Source organism: Schistocerca piceifrons, chromosome 5 (genome assembly GCF_021461385.2).
Source record: "Schistocerca piceifrons isolate TAMUIC-IGC-003096 chromosome 5, iqSchPice1.1, whole genome shotgun sequence".
Classification (NCBI taxonomy): domain Eukaryota; kingdom Metazoa; phylum Arthropoda; class Insecta; order Orthoptera; family Acrididae; genus Schistocerca; species Schistocerca piceifrons.
The window spans coordinates 708,602,755-708,622,863 of NC_060142.1; the positions used below are offsets into that span (position 1 = coordinate 708,602,755).

A 20,109-nucleotide genomic window follows, 5' to 3' on the forward strand; every position below is an offset into this window, starting at 1 on the left:
TTGTTCTGAACGGTGTATCAGGACTATGCATAATGGACACATTTTAATTTGGTTTATTTTAAACTTAGCTGCTGGGTAAATCAAGTGTGGCTACGTGCAGTGGCGCGGAGGCATCACGTTTCGCAACAAGTGTCTCCCATCACTGCGCAGAATTAATTTTTCTTTCCTTGAAGGAGTTGAAGGGAGCACTCGCGATGCACTGAGAAATGCTTCATCATTCTGTAATGAAAGGTTCTCACAAATAAGCAGTGCCTGCTGTTGATTGACTCATAAGTAAGAACCTAAATGTCGTTTATCTTCCGTCAGTTTAAAAATGGAAGTGTTCAAAGAAAATACTTTAGAATGAAAAAGTTTTTATAGGCTCTACTGTTCATGATGTTGTGTTGCTGGGGGAGGGGTATTGGTTAATAACTGGTAGCAGTTTGGAGTAAGAGAGGCTGGCAACCGCTGGTCTGTATTACAAAAGCGCGCGTCGGCGCACGGGTCCACTTTCTGGAAACTGAAGGGCTACATGGCGGATCACCTAACCCTTGTACTGCATGCATTCGGACAGGGAAGGCACTATCCATATACGGTTTCCACAGAACTAAATTCTAAGCAAGGGCGCGTATTCGCAGCCAGGGCACAGATTTGGAGACGTTAACGAAAGCGCAGTTATTTACAACAATTACAGATTTTTAAGTGACAATGGCTACTGACAGTAGAATCCTAAAAGTAGCGTAAATGAGTGTGTCAGTGGTGTTTGTTGCAGGAAGCTAGTGCAAGTAGTTTACGAGTTGTCGTATTGTGAAATCTGTAAACACCGACAGCTGTTTGTTCCATGCTACTTCTTAGATGCTTGTTGACGACGTTATGTTTGTTTAAATTCGGTTGTGAGTACATTGCGATTTCATTGCCACGGTCCTTTCAGTTATTGTGCGATAGTGGATGTAGTAGTGGAAAAAATCAGATGTGCTCATGGTTTATGGTGAATGCAGGAAATATGCCGTTCGTTCGTGTACCATACACACAGAAAGACACCCCAGTAGACGTCAACCTCTTCAGACAATACATATAATACCATACGGCGTATTACTGCTGCCTGCACTGCAATTTCCGCTGAAATGCTAGAACGTGTTTGGCAATCGTTGCAAGCTTGTACTGACGCTGGTGGTCGTCATTTTAAGCACAAGTTTTGACGTTAAATTGGTTCTTTGTCAGACTCCACAGAGGTCCTGTGTTCGTCTTTGTTTTCCGTTTGGCCTAGGGGACGTCCCGTTTAACAGCACGACACCTGTGCAGAAGTATTAACATCTGTGTAGGGCTGCACATACGAACCGACGTGAAATTCACATTCGTTTGTGCTACCACATGGAAGAAACAACTGTCGGTGTTTACAATCTTAAGACTACGATATATCGTAAACTACTTGCACCAGACTGCTGCAACAAACACCCCACTGACATTCTAATTTAGTCTACTTTGATTGTGGTTCTGTCAGTAGGCATTGTTCCATTGAAATATTTGCACCTGTTGCCAATAAAAACACAGTTGAAACTCATAACACTTTGTGTACGGGCCGCAAAGGCGGGACCCTGCTGACCACTGCAATCTGTCAAGTCCGCATATCAATTGCTTCTTCCATTATCTAAATAGTTGCAGTACAGGGTTCTGGTGATTCACTCTGTGTACTCGCAGGTGTCGAGCGCTTAGGCGGAACTGGTGGCTGCCGCCTCGGCAAGTGCACAATGGCCGTTGCGTAGCCGAGGCGTGGCGTCGCAGACGCAGAGGGGTGGGTAGCCGTGAGGCGACGCGGCGCCCTGGCGAATATCGCCGCGAGGCCGCCCGGAGGAAGTGGGGCCGCCAGAATGTCCCGTAATGAGGCCGCGCCTAAAAGCAAAGCGTAATTACCGACGGCGCAGCGGCGCCTGCCCCCCAAAAACCCCACCACCCCGCCGCTATCCTTGTCGAGCGTCCTTCTAGTCATCTGCAAAAACTTCCAACTAGCGCCGAGGGCAAGTCGTCAAATGGTACAGGTTCCTCAGGATTCTCATAGAGGTACATCTGCCTACGTCTGTTCTCCGCAAGCCTGCATACCGTGTACTGTTCGTCCAGAACGTCCTCGACGACAACGAATGAACCCAGCTCGTGCTGGTAAAAGTCGGTTGTCTTCGGGCCGCAAGTGTTTTACATCCGGCCGCTGCCAAAAATTGACCGGGGCTGCGTGTTTGTGTTGTCCTCATCACCTCATCATCATTCGGGAAGTGCCGAGACTGGAAATGGAAAGATTTGAAACTTTTACGAGCGCTAGTGACTACGATGTTGAGCGCCCCACAAACCACCACCACCACCACCACCGTCGTCGTCGTCATCATCATCATCATCATCGCTGCCAACAGTAGCGATCTAAAAATACAGAACCCGTGTATACAGCAGCTGTTGGAAATGACTGTAGTGTGCGGTTAAAGGCGCTGCAGTCTGGAACCGCAAGACCGCTACGGTCGCAGGTTCGAATCCTGCCTCGGGCATGGATGTTTGTGATGTCCTTAGGTTAGTTAGGTTTAACTAGTTCTAAGTTCTAGGGGACTAATGACCTCAGCAGTTGAGTCCCATAGTACTCAGAGCCATTTGAACCATTTGACTGTAGTGCCACGCCGTATCAGCAAGCACACGAGTAGCGCCAGAGATGCTCGAGGAAAGTACAACTTGTTCCTCCCCGCGCTGCGGCTGTCGACGCATTGGGCTTCAGCAGGCGGAGCTTGCTTCCTCCGCTCCTCGCATCTTCCCAAAAACCCGGTCAGGAGGTCATAAATAAACTACAAATCTACCACTGTCATTTCCTCTCTTTCCGTTTCCAGGCGCGAACGGTGCGCAGGAAGAACGGCTGTTTTTAAATACACATATGAGCTAAAATCGCTCTGAATATCCTGAACGTTCCTTTCGCACATGTAGACAACCTCCAAGATGTTGTACCACGGGCAACGGACTGCTAAGGCAGGACGGCAAAAAGTCTGCACCACCGGCAGCCATACTGGATCAGTCTGTCGTGGCTGCTCAAGACAATAGCATATTTGCAGTGGTGCAAATCAGTATAAGGGCATAGATATTTGTAGGACAATTAACGTTATTGCTTGGAATAGTTGCGAGCAGTGAGTATGCAATAGTATGAAATCAAGTATACTGAAAACTGCAGTCAAAAGGTATCTCATTTGATATCATTAGTACGGTATATAACAAATGGTTCAAATGGCTCTAAGTACTATGGAACTTAAAATCTGAGGTCATCGCCGGCCGCGGTAGCCAAGCGGTTCTAGGCGATTCAGTCCGGAACCGCGATGCTGCTACGGTCGCAGGTTCGAATCCTGCCTCTGGCATGGATGTATGTGATGTCCTTAGGTTAGTTAGGTTTAAGTAGTTCTAAGTCTAGGGGACTGATGACCTCAGATGTTAAGTCCCATAGTGCTGAGAGCACAATGTGATGCCTTTTCTTTCGTACATGTCTGATAGAACAGATACCATTTTGATCCTGCAGAAATTGTCAGCAAAGACGCAAAGGAATTACGGCATGTAGCTGATAGTGGGCACTGGTTTACGTGTTTACATCAAGGGGGAAAGTTGAAAATTTGTGCAAAATTGGGATTCGAAGCCAGGTTTCCTGCGTACTGAGCAGATGCAGCGACCGCTGAGCCATCTGGACACAGAGATCGTCGCAACTGCGCGGATTAACCAAGCTCGCTTTCCGTCAGACCCAGATTCTCAACTTATCCACACACTACTGACATAGTGTCTCTGTTCACTGCCCTCATTATTCGGGGCGTTTCGCCGATTCCCGTAAGACTTCGAGCATGGTGTACATCTGTACAGCAGGTATCCTTACATTTATTAGGCAGCAATTTTTATTTTGTCCACTCCTTCGTCATCTTCTTTTTCCGTGCGCAAGAAGCGAGAAATATAGTTATGTCTGTTGTATTTTGTTTAATCAGTTAAATGTCACGAGGTTTTTCAGTGAGTAAGTTCAAACTCTGGTTTCTACCGGTATTACATCCCAGAGATCTTTAAAATTATCATATTCTTTTCCCAGCGTAGATAAAATTCAACTGTCAAATATTCTTTCAGACAAACGAGTTCTCTTCATGTTTGGTTACTTCATCATTTAGATCTACAAATAACTTCTGCAGCTTAGCTATATGTAATATATCTTGTGTTTCATCACATTTGACCCAAAAGGTTTTAGATAATATAAAGCGTTGTGGCTGCTGCTTCGTATTGTGCGTGTAGTTTGTCCCGTATTTCTTCAGCAGTTTTGCGCAGCAACGGAAGTCCAACAGTTGCTTCGCTTGGCACACTTGCTGTCCAAGTTGTTGCTTGACTGTCATTCTGCGTGCACTGCCTTCTACTCATTTGTTGTCGTGAGGTAACACACAGTTTCCCATGTAGTGATATTATGTCTTTGAGTTCATAATCATGAATGGAGCACCATAGAGATGCTCATTTTCATTTTGCACAATCATCAGGTGCTTCAAGTTTATGAATATTTACTTTATACCCTCTATTTGTAGCCATGTTCTTCCCTTACAGCTCCTTTTAGAAAAAAAAAAATCTTCTGCCAACACACACTGTATTGAATCAATCTTTTTTTTTAAAAAAAAAAAAAACTGTATTTAGTTCAGTTAGACTTGGTCTGAACCAGCAATCTTGTCTGACTATGGAATACAAAACCTACGAGGCGTGTTTTTAAGAAAGTGCCGTTTTGAAATTTAAGAAAAGACGTGCTAAGATATCTGAATACTTTCATTTTTACATGAAAGCCTGTACTTAATCTACTTAATAATCGTGAGTCCCGTCGACTGTGAAGTACGGGCTGTTATAAGATTTCTTAGAGCTAAGGGCCTAAAGGCGCTCGATATTCATCGTGAGATCTGCGCAGTTTACGGAGAAAACATTATGAGTGATGGAATGGTAAGAAAGTGGGTGAGAGCATTTAAAGATGGCCGCACAAATGTGCGTGATGAGCGACGGAGTGGGCGTCCTTCGGTCGTTAATGAAAGTTTGGCGCAGGAAGTGGACAATAAGGTGAGAGACGACAGACGCTTTACGATTTCCTCCTTGCGGGATGACATTTCCTAATGTTTCTCGTAGTGTTTTGTGAGGCATTGTGACCGAGAACTTGAATTACCGAAAATTGTGCGCACGTTGGGTACCGAAAATGATGACGGATGTGCGCAAAACCAAACGTTTAGACAGTGCATAGACTTTCCTTGAGCGGTAACACAACGACGGTGATGATTTCTTAAGCCAAACTGTTATGGGCGTTGAAACATGGGTGGCCTACGTCACACCAGAATCAAAGCAACAGTCCGTGGAAGTTGAGCAAGGGCACCGTTTTGCTGCAAGACAATGCCCATCCGCATGTAGCGAATCAGACCAAAGATCTCATTACATCTTTTCGATGGGAAACTCTACATCATCCTCCGTACAGCCCCGATCCTGCACTTGAAGAAACACCTGGTCGGTCAGCGTCTTCAAGACGATGACGAAGTGAAAACAGTGGTGATGCAGTGCTTAACAAGTCAGGCGGCAGACTGCTATGAGGAGGGTGTTCAAAAACTGGTACAACGTTATCACAAGTGCCTCAATATTGACGGAAATTATGTAGAAAAGTAAAATAAGGTACAGGCTTTCACGCAAAAATAAAATTATTGAGATATCTTAGCACATCTTTTTTTAATTTCAAAACCGTGCTTACTTAAAAAAAAAAAAAAAAAAAAAAGCACGCCTCGTACATTACTGAATGCTCGCTAGGCGGGGTAGCCGCGTGGTCTTGGCGCCTTGCCACGGTTCGCGCGGATTCCCCCGTCGGACGTTTAAGTCCTCGCTTGCGTGTGTGTGTGTGTGTGTGTGTGTGTGTGTGTGTGTGTGTTTTGTCCTTAGCGCAAGTTAATGTAAGTTAGATTAAGTAGTGTGTAAGCCTAGGGACCGATGACCTCAGCAATCTGGTCACACATAAACTTAACACAAATTTCCAAAATTTACTGCATGCTCCAAATAAACCATAACTGCAGCCAAAGACAAAACCGCACAGACATGATAACAAAGCGTCAACAGTAATAAAACTCTTTTACAACACAGAAGAAATCAGTTCTGCAATTCTTGTTCCCTCTAACAAGGGGAAGGCCTCAGACACGGCCAACCGATTCGGCTCAGATTTGGCAGGTCGCTTGTGTACAACCTAAAGCAAAGGACTCTAGGACATTTTGGGTCAACACCCCCGCAATTTTGAGAAAATCACCCCTAAAGGTTATGACGAGCAATCGACTCAAAATTGGCGGGATCGATAGATAATTGTAATTGGAGCATTTTTCATCATCAGGTATGGGGTCCACAAACGCAAACTTTTCCAGAAATCTAGGAAAGAAACTTTTATAACTGCCGCTTCTGTACCCAGACGGTAAACGCCTTTCGCCGACAGCGCCGATAGTGCAATAGCCAAGGTAATTGGCTGGGAATCGAAAAACCCGGGTTCATTTGTATTTTTCCATATCTCAATTGATAGGTATAGGAGGGTTAATAAGGTAAGTATATCAATAAGGAATGATAATAATACTTACCTTATTAACCCTCCTATCCCTATTAATTGGGATATGGAAAAATACAAACGAAAAGAACAACATCCGTTAGGTTTCGTCCGCCGCTCGTGGTCTCGCGGTAGCGTTCTCGCTTCCCGAGCACGGGGTCCCGGGTTCGATTCCCGGCGGGGTCAGGGATTTTCACCTGCCTCGAGATGACTGGGTGTTTGTGTTGTCCTCATCATTTCATCATCATCCAGGAAAGTGGCGAAATTGGACTGAGCAAAGATTGGATAATTGTACGGGCGCTGATAACCACGCAGTTGAGCGCCCCACAAACCAAACATCATCATCACATCCGTTAGGTTTCTTCGAGATTCGAACCCGGGTTCTCCAAGTCCTGGCCAGTTACCTTTGCCGTAGCGCTATCGGTGCTGTCGGCGAAAAGCATTAACCATGTGGGTACAGAAGCGGCAGTTGTAAAAGTTTCTTATCTCAATTTCTGGAAAAGTATGCACTTTCGGACCCTATACCTGATGATGAAAAATGCTCTATTTACAGTTATCTATCGATCCCGCCAATTTTGAGTCGATTGCTCGTCATAACCTTTAGGGGCGATTTTCTCACAATTTCGGGGGCGTTGACACAAAATAACTTAGAGCCCTTAGTTTTAGGTTGTACACAAGCGACCTGCCAAATCTGAGTCGAATCGGTTGGCCGTGTCTGAGGCCTTCCCCTTGTAAGCCACAAAATTCAAATATCTTCAGCACAGTTCTTTTTTGAAGAAAAAGTTCTTGTATTTACGAAAGTATTCGGGTATTAGACAGTACAGTTAAACGTAAGGAAGTGCAAATCATTAGACTCCATACAAAATTGTTACACTACATTAATATTTGTTACATAGATCATGAATACGACATTTCGTAATGATGTGGAATGTGTCACCTTAGCATAAGTTTTCTTTACACAACATAGTTTTTTTTTTCCTACTTCATACAAAAATTTCATCAAATGAGTAGAAGAAGTAGTCATCCAGAAAATCTTTTCATTTGGGTTGGGCCGGCCGGTATGGCCGAGCGGTTCTAGGCGCTTCAGTCTGGAACCGCGCGACCGCTACGGTCGCGTGTTCGCATCCTGCCTCGGGCATGGATGTGTGTGATGTCCTCAGGTTAGTTAGGTTTAAGTAGTTCTAAGTTCTAGCGGACTGATGACCTCAGATGTTGAGTCCCATAGTGCTCAGAGCCAATTTGGGTTGGCTATCTGTCAAACTTTTAATGCTATTTGGTAGATGACAGAAGATTTTTGTGGCAGCATAATTCACTCCTTTCTGAGCCAAACAGATTTAACCCAGAATAGTAAGAATCATCTTTTATTCTAGTGTTGCAGCTAAGTACTTTGATATTATTTTTGAATTGGGATGGGTTATTAATAACAAATTTCATAAGCGAATATATGTATTGCAAAGGTACCGTGAATATCCCAAGTTCCTTAAATAAATGACTGCAAGGTGATCTTGGGAGGGCTCCAGCTATTATTATGGTTACTCACTTTTGTTAGTGATGAATTACTCCAAGATATGGTGCCATATGAAAGCAGTGAACGAAAATAGGCATATTAGGCTAATTTACTGACATACTTATCACTAAAATTTGTGGTAACCGTGATAGCATAAGTAGCTGAGCTTAAAACGTTTCAGCAAATCATCAATGTGTTTATTCCAATTCAATTTCTCATCAATGCACACACTCACAAATTTTGAATATTCCACCTTAGCAACAAACTTCTGCTCAAAGTCAATATTTATCAGCCAGATTATGCCATTTACTGTACAGAACTATATATACCAAGTTTTCTCAAATTTTAGTTATAGTCCATTTGTAAAGAACCACTTAATACTTTTCTCAATGGCATTATTTAAAATTTTCTCAGCTAATTCTTGTTTGTTGGTTGTGATTACTGTACATGTATTTGTCGTTGTTGTTGTTGTGGTCTTCAGTCCTGAGACTGGTTTGATGCAGCTCTCCATGCTACTCTATCCTGTGCAAGCTTTTTCATCTCCCAGTACCTACTGCAACCTACATCCTTCTGAATCTGCTTAGTGTATTCATCTCTTGGTCTCCCTCTACGATTTTTACCCTCCACACTGCCCTCCAATACTAAATTGGTGATCCCTTGATGCCTCAGAACATGTCCTACCAACCGATCCCTTCTTCTGGTCAAGTTGTGCCACAAACTTCTCTTCTCCCCAATCCTATTCAATACTTCCTCATTAGTTATGTGATCTACCCATCTAATCTTCAGCATTCTTCTGTAGCACCACATTTCGAAAGCTTCTATTCTCTTCTTGTCCAAACTATTTATCGTCCATGTTTCACTTCCATACATGGCTACACTCCATACAAATACTTTCAGAAATGACTTCCTGACACTTAAATCTATACTCGATGTTAACAAATTTCTCTTCTTCAGAAACATGTATAACCAGCAAAAATAACTAGCTTTGCATCTTTATGAATATAGCATACCAAATCATTAATATACACTGAGCGCAGCGGCCCAGTGGTTAGCACACTGGACTCGCAGTCGGGAGGGTGACGGTTCAATCCCACATCCGGCCATCCTGATTTAGGTTTTCTGTGATTTCCCTAAATCACTCCAGGCAAATGCTGGGATGGTTCCTTTGAATTTTGATTTTTGCAGACTATCTGTACTGTTAATTTCAGCCTTCTGCATTCTTTCAATTAAATATGAAGTGAAGGATTTGTGCATTGTCTCACTCATACCACAATACTTAAGCTTATCTAGAAGAATTTCATGATTCATACTGTCAAAAGCCTCTGAGAGGTCACAAAAAATCCCAGTGGGTGATGTTCAGTTATTCAGGGCATTTAACACTTAATCAGTGAAAGCATATATAGCATTTATCTGTTGAAGAGCCTTTCTGAAAACCGAATTGACATTTCGTTAGCACTTCATTTTTACAAGTATGTGAGGCTAAATTTGAATACATTACTTTTTTTCAAGAATTTCGGATAAAGCTGTGAGATTGGGTGGTAGTTGTTAGCATCAGACCTATCCCCTATTTCAGTGAGCTACTACATATATGGCTCAAAATCATATTTATCTGTTGGGAACAAGCTTTTAGTACTCTTTTGGAAATGCCATCAATTCCATGTGAGCTTTTACTAACCAGTGAATTTATTATTTTCCCAATTTCAGGAGACGTGGCTTGAATTTCAGTTTTGTCTAATTGTGTAGGTATTGTCTCTCCCATATAAAACCTTGCATTTTCTAATGAACAGCTGGATCCTATTTTCTCTACAACACTTAAAAATGAATATTAAAAATATTTTCTACTTTTGACATTTTGTTCACAAACTTTTCATTGACTTTCATAGAAATACAGTCTTCCTGTGCTCTCTGTTGCCCCTTTTCCCTTTTGATAATATTTCAAATTGTTTTAATTTTACTTCCAGAGGTGCTAATCTCACGCATAATGCACATACGTCTCAACATTTTAATAACTTTCCTTAATAAAGTGCTGTCGATTTTATAGTGTTTGACTGTTCCTGGATCATTACTCCTTCTAGCTATAATGTACATTCCCCTTTTCTGTTTACAGGGTAATTTTATCCCTTTACTAAGCCATGGCTTTTTAGATTATTTCTTACAATTATATTTCACTGTTTTCTTAAGCCAACTGTTTTCAAATATACTCACAAAGGTGTCACAAAATAAGCTAAATTTTAAATTAGCATCAGCTTCTCTGTACTTCTCATCCCAGTCTAACCATTGCAAGCTTTCCCTAAAATTTGCAATTGTTAAAACATTAATTGAATACACTATTTTGTAGGACAATTTTTCATTACTGTATGGAGACATGTCGTAAACTGTAACTAGCTGTGCATCATGGTCTGAAAGAGCATTCTCAACAGGAAAAAAATTTATTTGATTAAATTTATGTTGATGTATGAAAACATTATCAGTGTGCTGCTTTTCCATACTACCCTAGTAGGAAGATCAATAACTGATGTCAAATTGAAAGAACATCTACATTGAAGTCCCCACAAACAATAATTTGCTTCCCTCTATCTGACAGATTGCAAGGCTGAGAATCAAAGTTTTTTTTAGAAACAGCTAAAAATATCCTAGTGGGGACCAATATACAGTAACAATTATAAAAGTACCCTTATTTAGTTCAAGCTCACGTGTCAAGGACAATGCCTACCATAACGAGAACAGAGAGCAGAAACATATGCTTCTCATTCATGAAATAATTGTTTATATTTTCTTGCTTTCACATATGTTTGAATTTATTTGTTCATGAATAAGTTGCAAGTTATGTCAGAGAATCAGTGAGAAACGGCTCTTTTTACATTTAATTTGCGAACAGGCATGTCTCTTGACAGTTTAGTAATGCCCAGAATAGAAATATAGAAGTATTTTCTTAATTAAGTAGAAATATAATTGAAGACAAACATTAAGCTTACCGTGTTGGCTTCCTCACCAGAAGGGGCGCTAGTGTCGTTCTAATAGTCAGAAGATAAAAACTTTCACAACAGTTGGTATCACGACCATGGAGGTAAAAAAAGAAGCGAGATGGCACTACAGACTTACACTGTACGTTGTTTTGAAGCCAAAGAGGACGGGGTCTGTAGCCAATTTAAGTAGCCCAAAGCGTTTAGCAGACTGCTATTTGTGATTGGTTCTTGTTCATTATTTCTGTCGTGTGTATGCAACAATACTAAAAATTACAGTGCCTGCATGAATAACGTAGTGCCAGGAAGGTAATTTCGAACTTTTTTCTGTTCTTGAATGCGTATTTGTTCTAGTAATACGACACATTTGGTCTTGTCACTGTCATTTGTTTTTGTTGATAGATTAGATTAACTTTCATTCCATTTGATCCGTAGTGAGGAGGTCCTCCAGGATGTAGAACATGTCAGAAAAGCAACAATACATGACAAATATTTACTACTAATAAGCTAATGTACCATTCCACAGGTCCCAAGTGGAATGATCGTCATTTTTTAATGAACACTATATGAAAGAATCATTTTACAAATACTAATGCACTGAATTTAAAATAAAAAAGTTTTTCATTTATTTATAAGGTAATAAACGTGTAATACAACTACTATAATACTTATTTACAATGAACACATTACTGTACTGAAGTGGTGCGGAAGTTAGATTGTACTTACACACACACACACACACACGCACACACACACACACACACACACACACACACACACATATTTGTACTGAACACATTACTGCACTGAAATTGTGTAGAAGTTATATTGTACTTACATATATATTTCGAGTAAGCAAGAAGAGGAGGGTGCGATGTGAAAAGTAGGCTTTTGTAACGCATTTCATTCCACTCTTATCCACTTGTATCAATAGTATATCAATCTGGAACTCCAAAACCAATGATTGTTTGCTTACTGGCACTGCTTCTTGTTCGTCACATTTTCAACTTTGAAGTCGTATACACAACTTTTTTAATGTTGACGTTTGCAAAACACTTACTAACGTGTTCTTTGTTAGCCTATAAACGTGTGCATTGAGAAGAGAAGCAAGGCATGCTATCTTATCTTGCACATGTCAAAAAGCGAACAATTATTGAAGTATCGGAGAAGCAGAGCTGCATAGAGGCAGACCTCCATGCAGGACAGAGTTCTTGTTTTATTAGTTTGTCAGTACGCTAATCTCACTGCAGTTCACACGTATTATCACTTTGAAATCTTACCTATGATGCGTCATTCATTGTGTGGCCAATAATAGTAATTTACAGGGTTGAAAAAGAGATATAATTTTTGAAACATCTTCCATCATCGTGGAATGCTTTAAGTGTAATTAAGGGAATGGTCTCAAACGCTTAAGACCTCGTAAAATGGATATTTTGCTGTAACGTGTAGCTAAGTGTGTTTAGCAATGATAGCCTAACCCACCGTCTAACACGCTTAACCTGTGTAAGATGCAGACCTGCATTTCCAAAGTAGCCTGTTTGCTTCTTTTCCCAGAATATTTCTCGTCAGTAACTGTCAGTTTTTCAGGAATAACCAAACAGAGCACAACATTGCTTGAACGGCTCCATTTAAGAATGAAATGTGATTTCCTTAAAATTTAGTCTACGATCGAATCGATTAGTACCCACGAAAACAATGCAAGCTGGCATTTTTTTAATGAAAAAACTACGTCTCCTTACAAATTAAAGCACCCAACATGGTCGAAATCGAGCACGTCAGCTTGACGTTATGAGGAAGTATCACCGTGGTGAACCATGGAAAAATGTATGCGGCGAACCCTAAGTTTTGGGCTACTTCAGATGGTGGACGTTGGCTTTAGGTTCGTGATGTAATGACAATTCCCTTCCTTTTGTTAACCCTATGTTAAAAATAGTCGCGAATGTTTTTCAGTCTGTGGTACTCGGAAATGTAGTTTACATCGTCAAACAATCTACTTCAGCTATTGTAGTTGCCGTCGTTGGCATCTGCACAATTAATTGATGGTACGCCTGCTCCACATCAGCCCATTTCAGACTATTTTTTACATCTACAACTACATTTATACTCCGAAAGCCACCCAACCTTACGTGCCACTGTCATTACCTCCCTCTTCTGTTCCAGTCGCGTATGGTTCGCGGGAAGGACGACTGTCTGAAAGCCTCCGAGCGCGCTCGAATCTCTATAATTTTACATGCGTGATCTCCTCGGGAGGTACAAGTAGGGGGAAACAATATATTCGATACCTCATCCAGAAACACACCCTCTCGAAACCTGGACAGCAAGCTACACCGCGATGCAGAGAGCCTCTCTTGCAGAATCTGCCACTTGAGTTTGCTAAACATCTCCGTAACACTATCACGGTTACCAAACAACCCTGTGACGAAACGCGCCGCTATTCTTTGGATCTTCTCTATCTCCTCCGTCAACCCGACCTGGTACGGATCCCACACTGATGAGCAATACTCAAGTATGGGTCGAACGAGTGTTTTGTAAGCCACCTCCTTTGTTGATGGACTACATTTTCCAAGGACTCTCCCAATGAGTATCAACCTGGTACCCGCCTTACCAACAATTAATTTTATATGATCATTCCACTTCAAATCGTTCCGTACGCATACTCCCAGATATTTTACAGAAGTACTGCTACCAGTGTTTGTTACGCTATCATATAATCATACAATAAAGGATCCTTCTTTCTATGTATTCGCAATACATTACATTTATCTATGTTAAGGGTCAGTTGCCACTCCCTGCACCAAGTGCCTATCTGCTGCAGATCTTCCTGCATTTCGCTACAATTTTCCAATGCTGCAACTTCTCTGTATACTACAGCATCATCCGCGAAAAGCCGCATGGAACTTCCGACACTATCTACTAGGCCATTGATATATATCGTGAAAAGCAATGATCCCATAACACTCCCCTATGGCACGCCAGAGGTTACTTTAACGTCTGTAGACGTCTCTCCATTGATAACAACATGCTGTGTTCTGTTTGCTAAAAACTCTTCAATTCAGCCACACAGCTGGTCTGATATTCCGTAGGCTCTTACTTTGTTTATCAGGCGACAGTGCGGAACTGTATCGAACGCCTTCCGTAAGTCAAGGAAAATAGCATCTACCTGGGAGCCTGTATCTAATATTTTCTGGGTCTCACGAACAAATAAAGCGAGTTGGGTCTCACACGATCGCTGTTTCCGGAATCCATGTTGATTCCTACATAGTAGATTCTGGATTTCGAAAAACGACATGATACTCGAGCAAAAAACATCTTCTAAAATTCTACAACAGATCGACGTCAGAGATATAGGCCTATAGTTTTGCGCATCTGCTCGACGACCCTTCTTGAAGATTGAGACTACCTGTGCTCTTTTCCAATCATTTGGAACCTTCCGTTCCTCTAGAGACTTGCGGTACACGGCTGATAGAAGGGGGGCAAGTTCTTTCGCGTACTCTGTGTAGAATCGAATTGGTATCCCGTCAGGTCCAGTGGTCTTTCCTCTGTTGAGTGATTCCAGCTGCTTTTCTATTCCTTGGACACTTATTTCGATGTCAGCCATTTTTTTCGTTTGTGCGAGGATTTAGAGAAGGAACTGCAGTGCGGTCTTCCTCTGTGAAACAGCTTTGGAAAAAGGTGTTTAGTATTTCAGCTTTACGCGTGTCATCCTCTGTTTCAATGCCATCATCATCCCGGAGTGTCTGGATATGCTGTTTCGATCCACTTACTGATTTAACGTAAGACCAGAACTTCCTAGGATTTTCTGTCAAGTCGGTACATAGAATTTTACTTTCGAATTCACTGAACGCTTCACGCATAGCCCTCCTTACGCTAACTTTGACATCGTTTAGCTTCTGTTTTTCTGAGAGGTTTTGGCTGCGTTTAAACTTGGAGTGAAGCTCTCTTTGCTTTCGCAGTAGTTTCCTAACTTTGTTGTTGAACCACGATGGGTTTTTCCCGTCCCTCACAGTTTTACTCGGTACGTACCTGTCTAAAACGCATTTTACGATTGCCTTGAACTTTTTCCATAAACACTCAACATTGTCAGTGTCGGAACAGAAATTTTCGTTTTGGTCTGTTAGGTAGTCTGAAATCTGCCTTCTATTACTCTTGCTAAACAGATAAACCTTCCTCCCTTTTTTTATATTCCTATTTACTTCCATATTCAGGGATGCTGCAACGGCCTTATGATCACTGATTCCCTGTTCTGCACTTACAGAGCCGAAAAGTTCGGGTCTGTTTATTATCAGTAGGTCCAAGATGTTATCTCCACGAGTCGGTTCTCTGTTTAATTACTCGAGGTAATTTTCGGATAGTGCACTCAGTATAATGTCACTCGATGCTCTGTCCCTACCACCCGTCCTAAACATCTGAGTGTCCCAGTCTATATCTGGTAGATTGAAATCTCCACCTAAGACTATAACATGCTGAGAAAATTTATGTGAAATGTATTCCAAATTTTCTCTCGGTTGTTCTGCCACTAATGCTGCTGAGTCGGGAGGTCGGTAAAAGGAGCCAATTATTAACCTATCTCGGTTGTTGAGTGTAACCGCCAACCATAATAATTCACAGGAACTATCCGCTTCTACTACACTACAGGATAAACTACTACTTACAGCGACAAACACGCCACCACCGGTTGCGTGCAATCTATCCTTTCTAAACACCGTCTGTACCTTTGTAAAAATTTCTGCAGAATTTATCTCTGTCTTCAGCCAGCTTTCTGTACCAATAACGATTTCAGCTTCGGTGTTTTCAATCAGCGCTTGAAGTTCCGGTACTTTACCAATGCAGCTTCGACAGTTTACAATTACAATACCGATTGCTGATTGGTCCCCGCATGTCCTGACTTTGCCCCGCGCCCTTTGAGCCTGTTGCCCTTTCTGTACTTGCCCGAGGCCGTCTAACCTAAAAAACCGCCCAGTCCACGCCACACAACCCCTGCTACCCGTGTAGCCGCTTGCTGCGTGTAGTGGGCTCCTGACCTATCCAGCGGAACCCGAAACCCCACCACACTATGGCGCAAGTCGAGGAATCTGCAGCCCACACGGTCGCAGAACCGTCTGAGCCTCTGATTCAGACCCTCCACTCACCTCTGTACCAAAGGTCCGCAGTCAGTCCTGTCGACGATGCTGCAGATGGAGAGCTCTGCTTTCATCCCGCTAGCGAGACTGGCAGTCTTCACAAAATCAGATAGCCGCCGGAAGCCAGAGAGGATTTCCTCCGATCCATAATGACACACATCATTGGTGCCGACATGAGCGACCACCTGCAATAAAGGCATATACTTCGAATTCATTGTACTGATGCATATACTTCTGTAGGTACTTGATGCAGCTATCATAGGCTAGAAGTTACATATACATTCCATAAAATATTTTTTGTCGATTTTCCCACTCTCCGCAAGACTTCTTAACTCTTTTCGTGTGAAAATTTTGAGAGCTTCTAAACGCACTGTGCATATATAAAAATACGAATAAATCTTCGTAACAATAAATTCTACGTCCACTGGTAACAAATCTGCTGATGTTCGTATAACGTTGTGTGCAATATGCCCAGCACACCACGCAAACTATTTTTCTCCCTAACCCCTCTTGAAGTGTGAAGAACACCTTGCATGGTTCTTCACGTTGAACTCGGTCAAAATTTGTATTGGCATTATTTGCACAAATTCCCCTGGCTTTCTTCTTAAGCCCATGTTATTCCAGAATGTCCATTAAAGAATCATATACAATAACTGCAGTTTCACCAGGTAAATTCAGGAAAGCTTATATTTTTACATTAATTCCCGTCATTGGATGAAAGTACCGCACTAGTATTGGAAATATTTTGAGGTCTTTGTGGTCTGAGACGTCCCTACAGATAAATGGAACGTCTTTAAGTTCTATCTGTAGATTATCTAAAGAAAAAGGTGCTATCACGTTCTTTATTATTGCTTCTCACTTAAGTTTTCCCGCAGCGAAACTTCTTTTGCAACACTATTTGAATCAATTTAGAAGTGCATTCCATCGATCTAGAACTCTGATTGTGACTTACCGTGTGGAAAGTCAACAAACCTTCGGCTCTTGCAAGCTCTTTGTTGTCAGCGAAGTTTTCCTGACGAAAGTAAGTTGAGAGTGATGATGTACCTGCAGCAGACTGCGTCCTTTTATATTTGTTACATGTTAAATGACATTGTATATCGTGTTTACCGCCATGAGCACCGGAGAACACCCCACTACACTTTTTGCACCGCACTTCTGCAGATGTTGTACACTTCTGTAAAAAAGTGAACTCCTTTTGCAAGTCCTTCGTTAATTGGCAATTTCGCTTTGTGACAGTCTGCGGGATTGCTAAGTAAAACAAGAAAATTCGTTTACCGACCTCGGCGAAGCACGCAAACACAAAGCAACAATGTCAAGTCTCCAGGCGGACTAATTTACAACCTAAACAATCGCCCGTTCAAATGCGGCATTACCCGGAATGCTTCGTCTGGAACCTATTGTTTTTCAGATCGCTGCCAGCATTAGAGAACTAAGAGTGGTCACCCTGGGCTAACAGCAAGTGGTGTTTCACCAAGTGGTACTATATATTTGTATTTTTTATGTATACTAGACAATAAAGGGTACTGCACATAATCACACTCATAAATCCTAGATCATATCTTTATTCGCAGTGCTTACGGCACGTGTGAATAACCGCAGCTGGTGGAGTGTGAAAATTGCCCGGAATGCAGAACAAATTAGGCATTTTGCGGGACACTTATATTAAGTTATTATGAAATCTAGATCTTTCGCTGCTTACAGGCGTTGATAAATATCAACGGGGACAGTTGAAAAATGTGTGCCCCGGCCGGGACTCGAACCCGGGACCTCTTGCGTATATGGCCCGTAAGCAGCGAAAGGTCTAGATTTCATTATACCTTCATTCTTCGAGAGCTTGCAAGATCATCAGTGATATCTGTACAGATACCAGCTTCATACAATTATATTTAATTTCCATTGCGGAACTGCGCGGCAGAATCGGGGAAGGTCTCGCAAAATCCAGGACGGTTGGCTGCATTACTTATGGGCTGGGACTTAATATTACGCCTACAGTAATGGTATATGGGTGCTGGTTTGCATCCATGCATCTGATCAATTTTGGTAACTTCCAAATGATCTGTTACATTTTGCGCGATTGCATAAATACCTTACATTTTATTGTTTCATGTACTGACATGAAAAACGTATCTTCATTCTTCAACAGTCGTTCCACCGGCTTCGATTGCATAAGTAGTATGTTTTGATGGAAAAGTGAAACGTGTTTTGATTGCAACTGCTCCTTGTTCAGGATGCCAGTTTTTTTGTTTTTTTCTTTTTTAATCCACGGGGTGGAAGGAAAAATAAATTGAGTGAGAGAGATCCAGGATGGAGTGTGTATGAAGATACAGGCCTACCCATCGTCAGCTATCGAATAGAGATGATGTAGACGTGGGGTCAACAAACTACCAACCCTAAATTGCTGGCTTCATCCTGTAGTGCAATTAGGATGTAGCACGTGATGCCATATATGTGCGAAAAGAAAGAGAATGGAACACTGACGATGCCATATTTATTTTCTGGCTCTGTGAGTTTTTCGAAGTTAGGTTTTTTGACAAACTGATCTGTATCATAGTACGGGGTCTACGTTAGTTTGGTTGTGATTTGGCAATGTCAATGAATGTTAATACGAAATCTTAGACGTGTTAACGACTTACCTGTAATGTAAGTGGAGTTTTAAGTTAGGTTGAAAGGTGACTGATTGATTGTGAGTTTATGAAGCAGCCTTGAATCCTTCAGTTGATCTTTGATCTGCATGCATGTTACTTTTATTGTGTAAGACTGCTTTGCAGCCATTCGGCCCATCAGTGGCTGCTATATTCAGTGAACTACTCCATAATTTTGCATCATGTCTGTACTGATTTATAGCTCTTATAGAAACAATAAAAAGCATTAGTCATTTCCATCATTTGTGTTTGACAAATTTCTACGTATCTGTGTGGAAATCTGTGACATATAATCAGACTATATGTTTTTGCTGTTGTTCAAGATATATTCACCATGTGTGTGTTTTTTATATTTACTTGCAGGTGCTTCAGCGGTTGATAAAGTCTAGAGGAAAATCGCAAGCTCGACATCTCAATGTGCAAATGGTTGCTGCAGAGAAACTAGCACAGTGTCCACAGGAGATGTTTGATGTCATTTTAGATGAAAATCAACTAGATGATGCATGTGAACACATCGCCGAATATCTCGAGGTGAATTATACTTTCCATGTAGAAATTAAGTAGGTGTCTAAGTAGCTTGCATGCCCTACAATAATTCAGGAAAAATACTGACGGATGGTAAATATCCACTGGTGCATATTTCCTTGTAATGAATATGTGCTATAGAAAGTTGAAGTACGGAGAGAACAATGATGGAAATATGTTTTTGTGAAAGCCGTGAATGAGCATCACAGTGTTGACCATAACAATGAGAACATCTTGTAAGATGTTTATGTGAATAAGTTAGTCAAAAAGCTCAGTTATGCATGCCTTTTGCTCTGAAATGTCTCGCAACATTTTGACCGGCAGACAGGTTTGCTAGCATACTTCCTCTCAGTTCTGTCCTGTAGCATAATCTTATGAAGAGTTGAAGTTAAGGAAAAAAGTGTGTGTGTTCTATGTAAGTGTGCAATAAGAATAGTGTGTAGAGTAGACACCCAAATATCTTGCAGAAGCTTCTGCATACATTCGTTGATGGCATTTGTAGCTAATAATAAGAGTGCACTTAGAATGAACACAGTCATTTGCAAACCATAATACTAGAAGTAGAAGTAAGTTTCATACAGACAATGCATCCAATTCTAAGGCTCGGAATAAAGTTTTATATTATGCCGCAAAAGTCTACCACAGATTACCAATGGAAAAAAAAGAATCAATGAATATCTTATTTGACACTCCTACAACTTACAGAAATCTTGAATTTAATGTTGTAAATTCTACATGATACTAATATTTGTACTATAATGCTTGCTACTTTTGCATGTATGTAGACAGATTTTAGTGG

The 20,109-nt window shown here is 41.4% G+C and overlaps 1 protein-coding gene across 13 annotated transcripts in view; it reads left to right on the top strand.

The window, feature by feature from the left end:
• LOC124797888 (voltage-dependent L-type calcium channel subunit beta-1) overlaps nt 1–20,109 on the top strand; it is a 739,772-nt gene that overhangs the window by 644,717 nt on the left and 74,946 nt on the right. For all 13 annotated transcript variants that reach the window (XR_007016895.1, XR_007016898.1, XR_007016894.1 and 10 more), the window contains exon 7: nt 19,149–19,316. Coding sequence is in view for 8 of the 13 variants with exons in the window: in XM_047260987.1 (XP_047116943.1) it covers nt 19,149–19,316 (168 nt within the window). In the remaining 5 variants the exon portion in view is untranslated. The remainder of the gene's footprint in view (nt 1–19,148; nt 19,317–20,109) is intronic.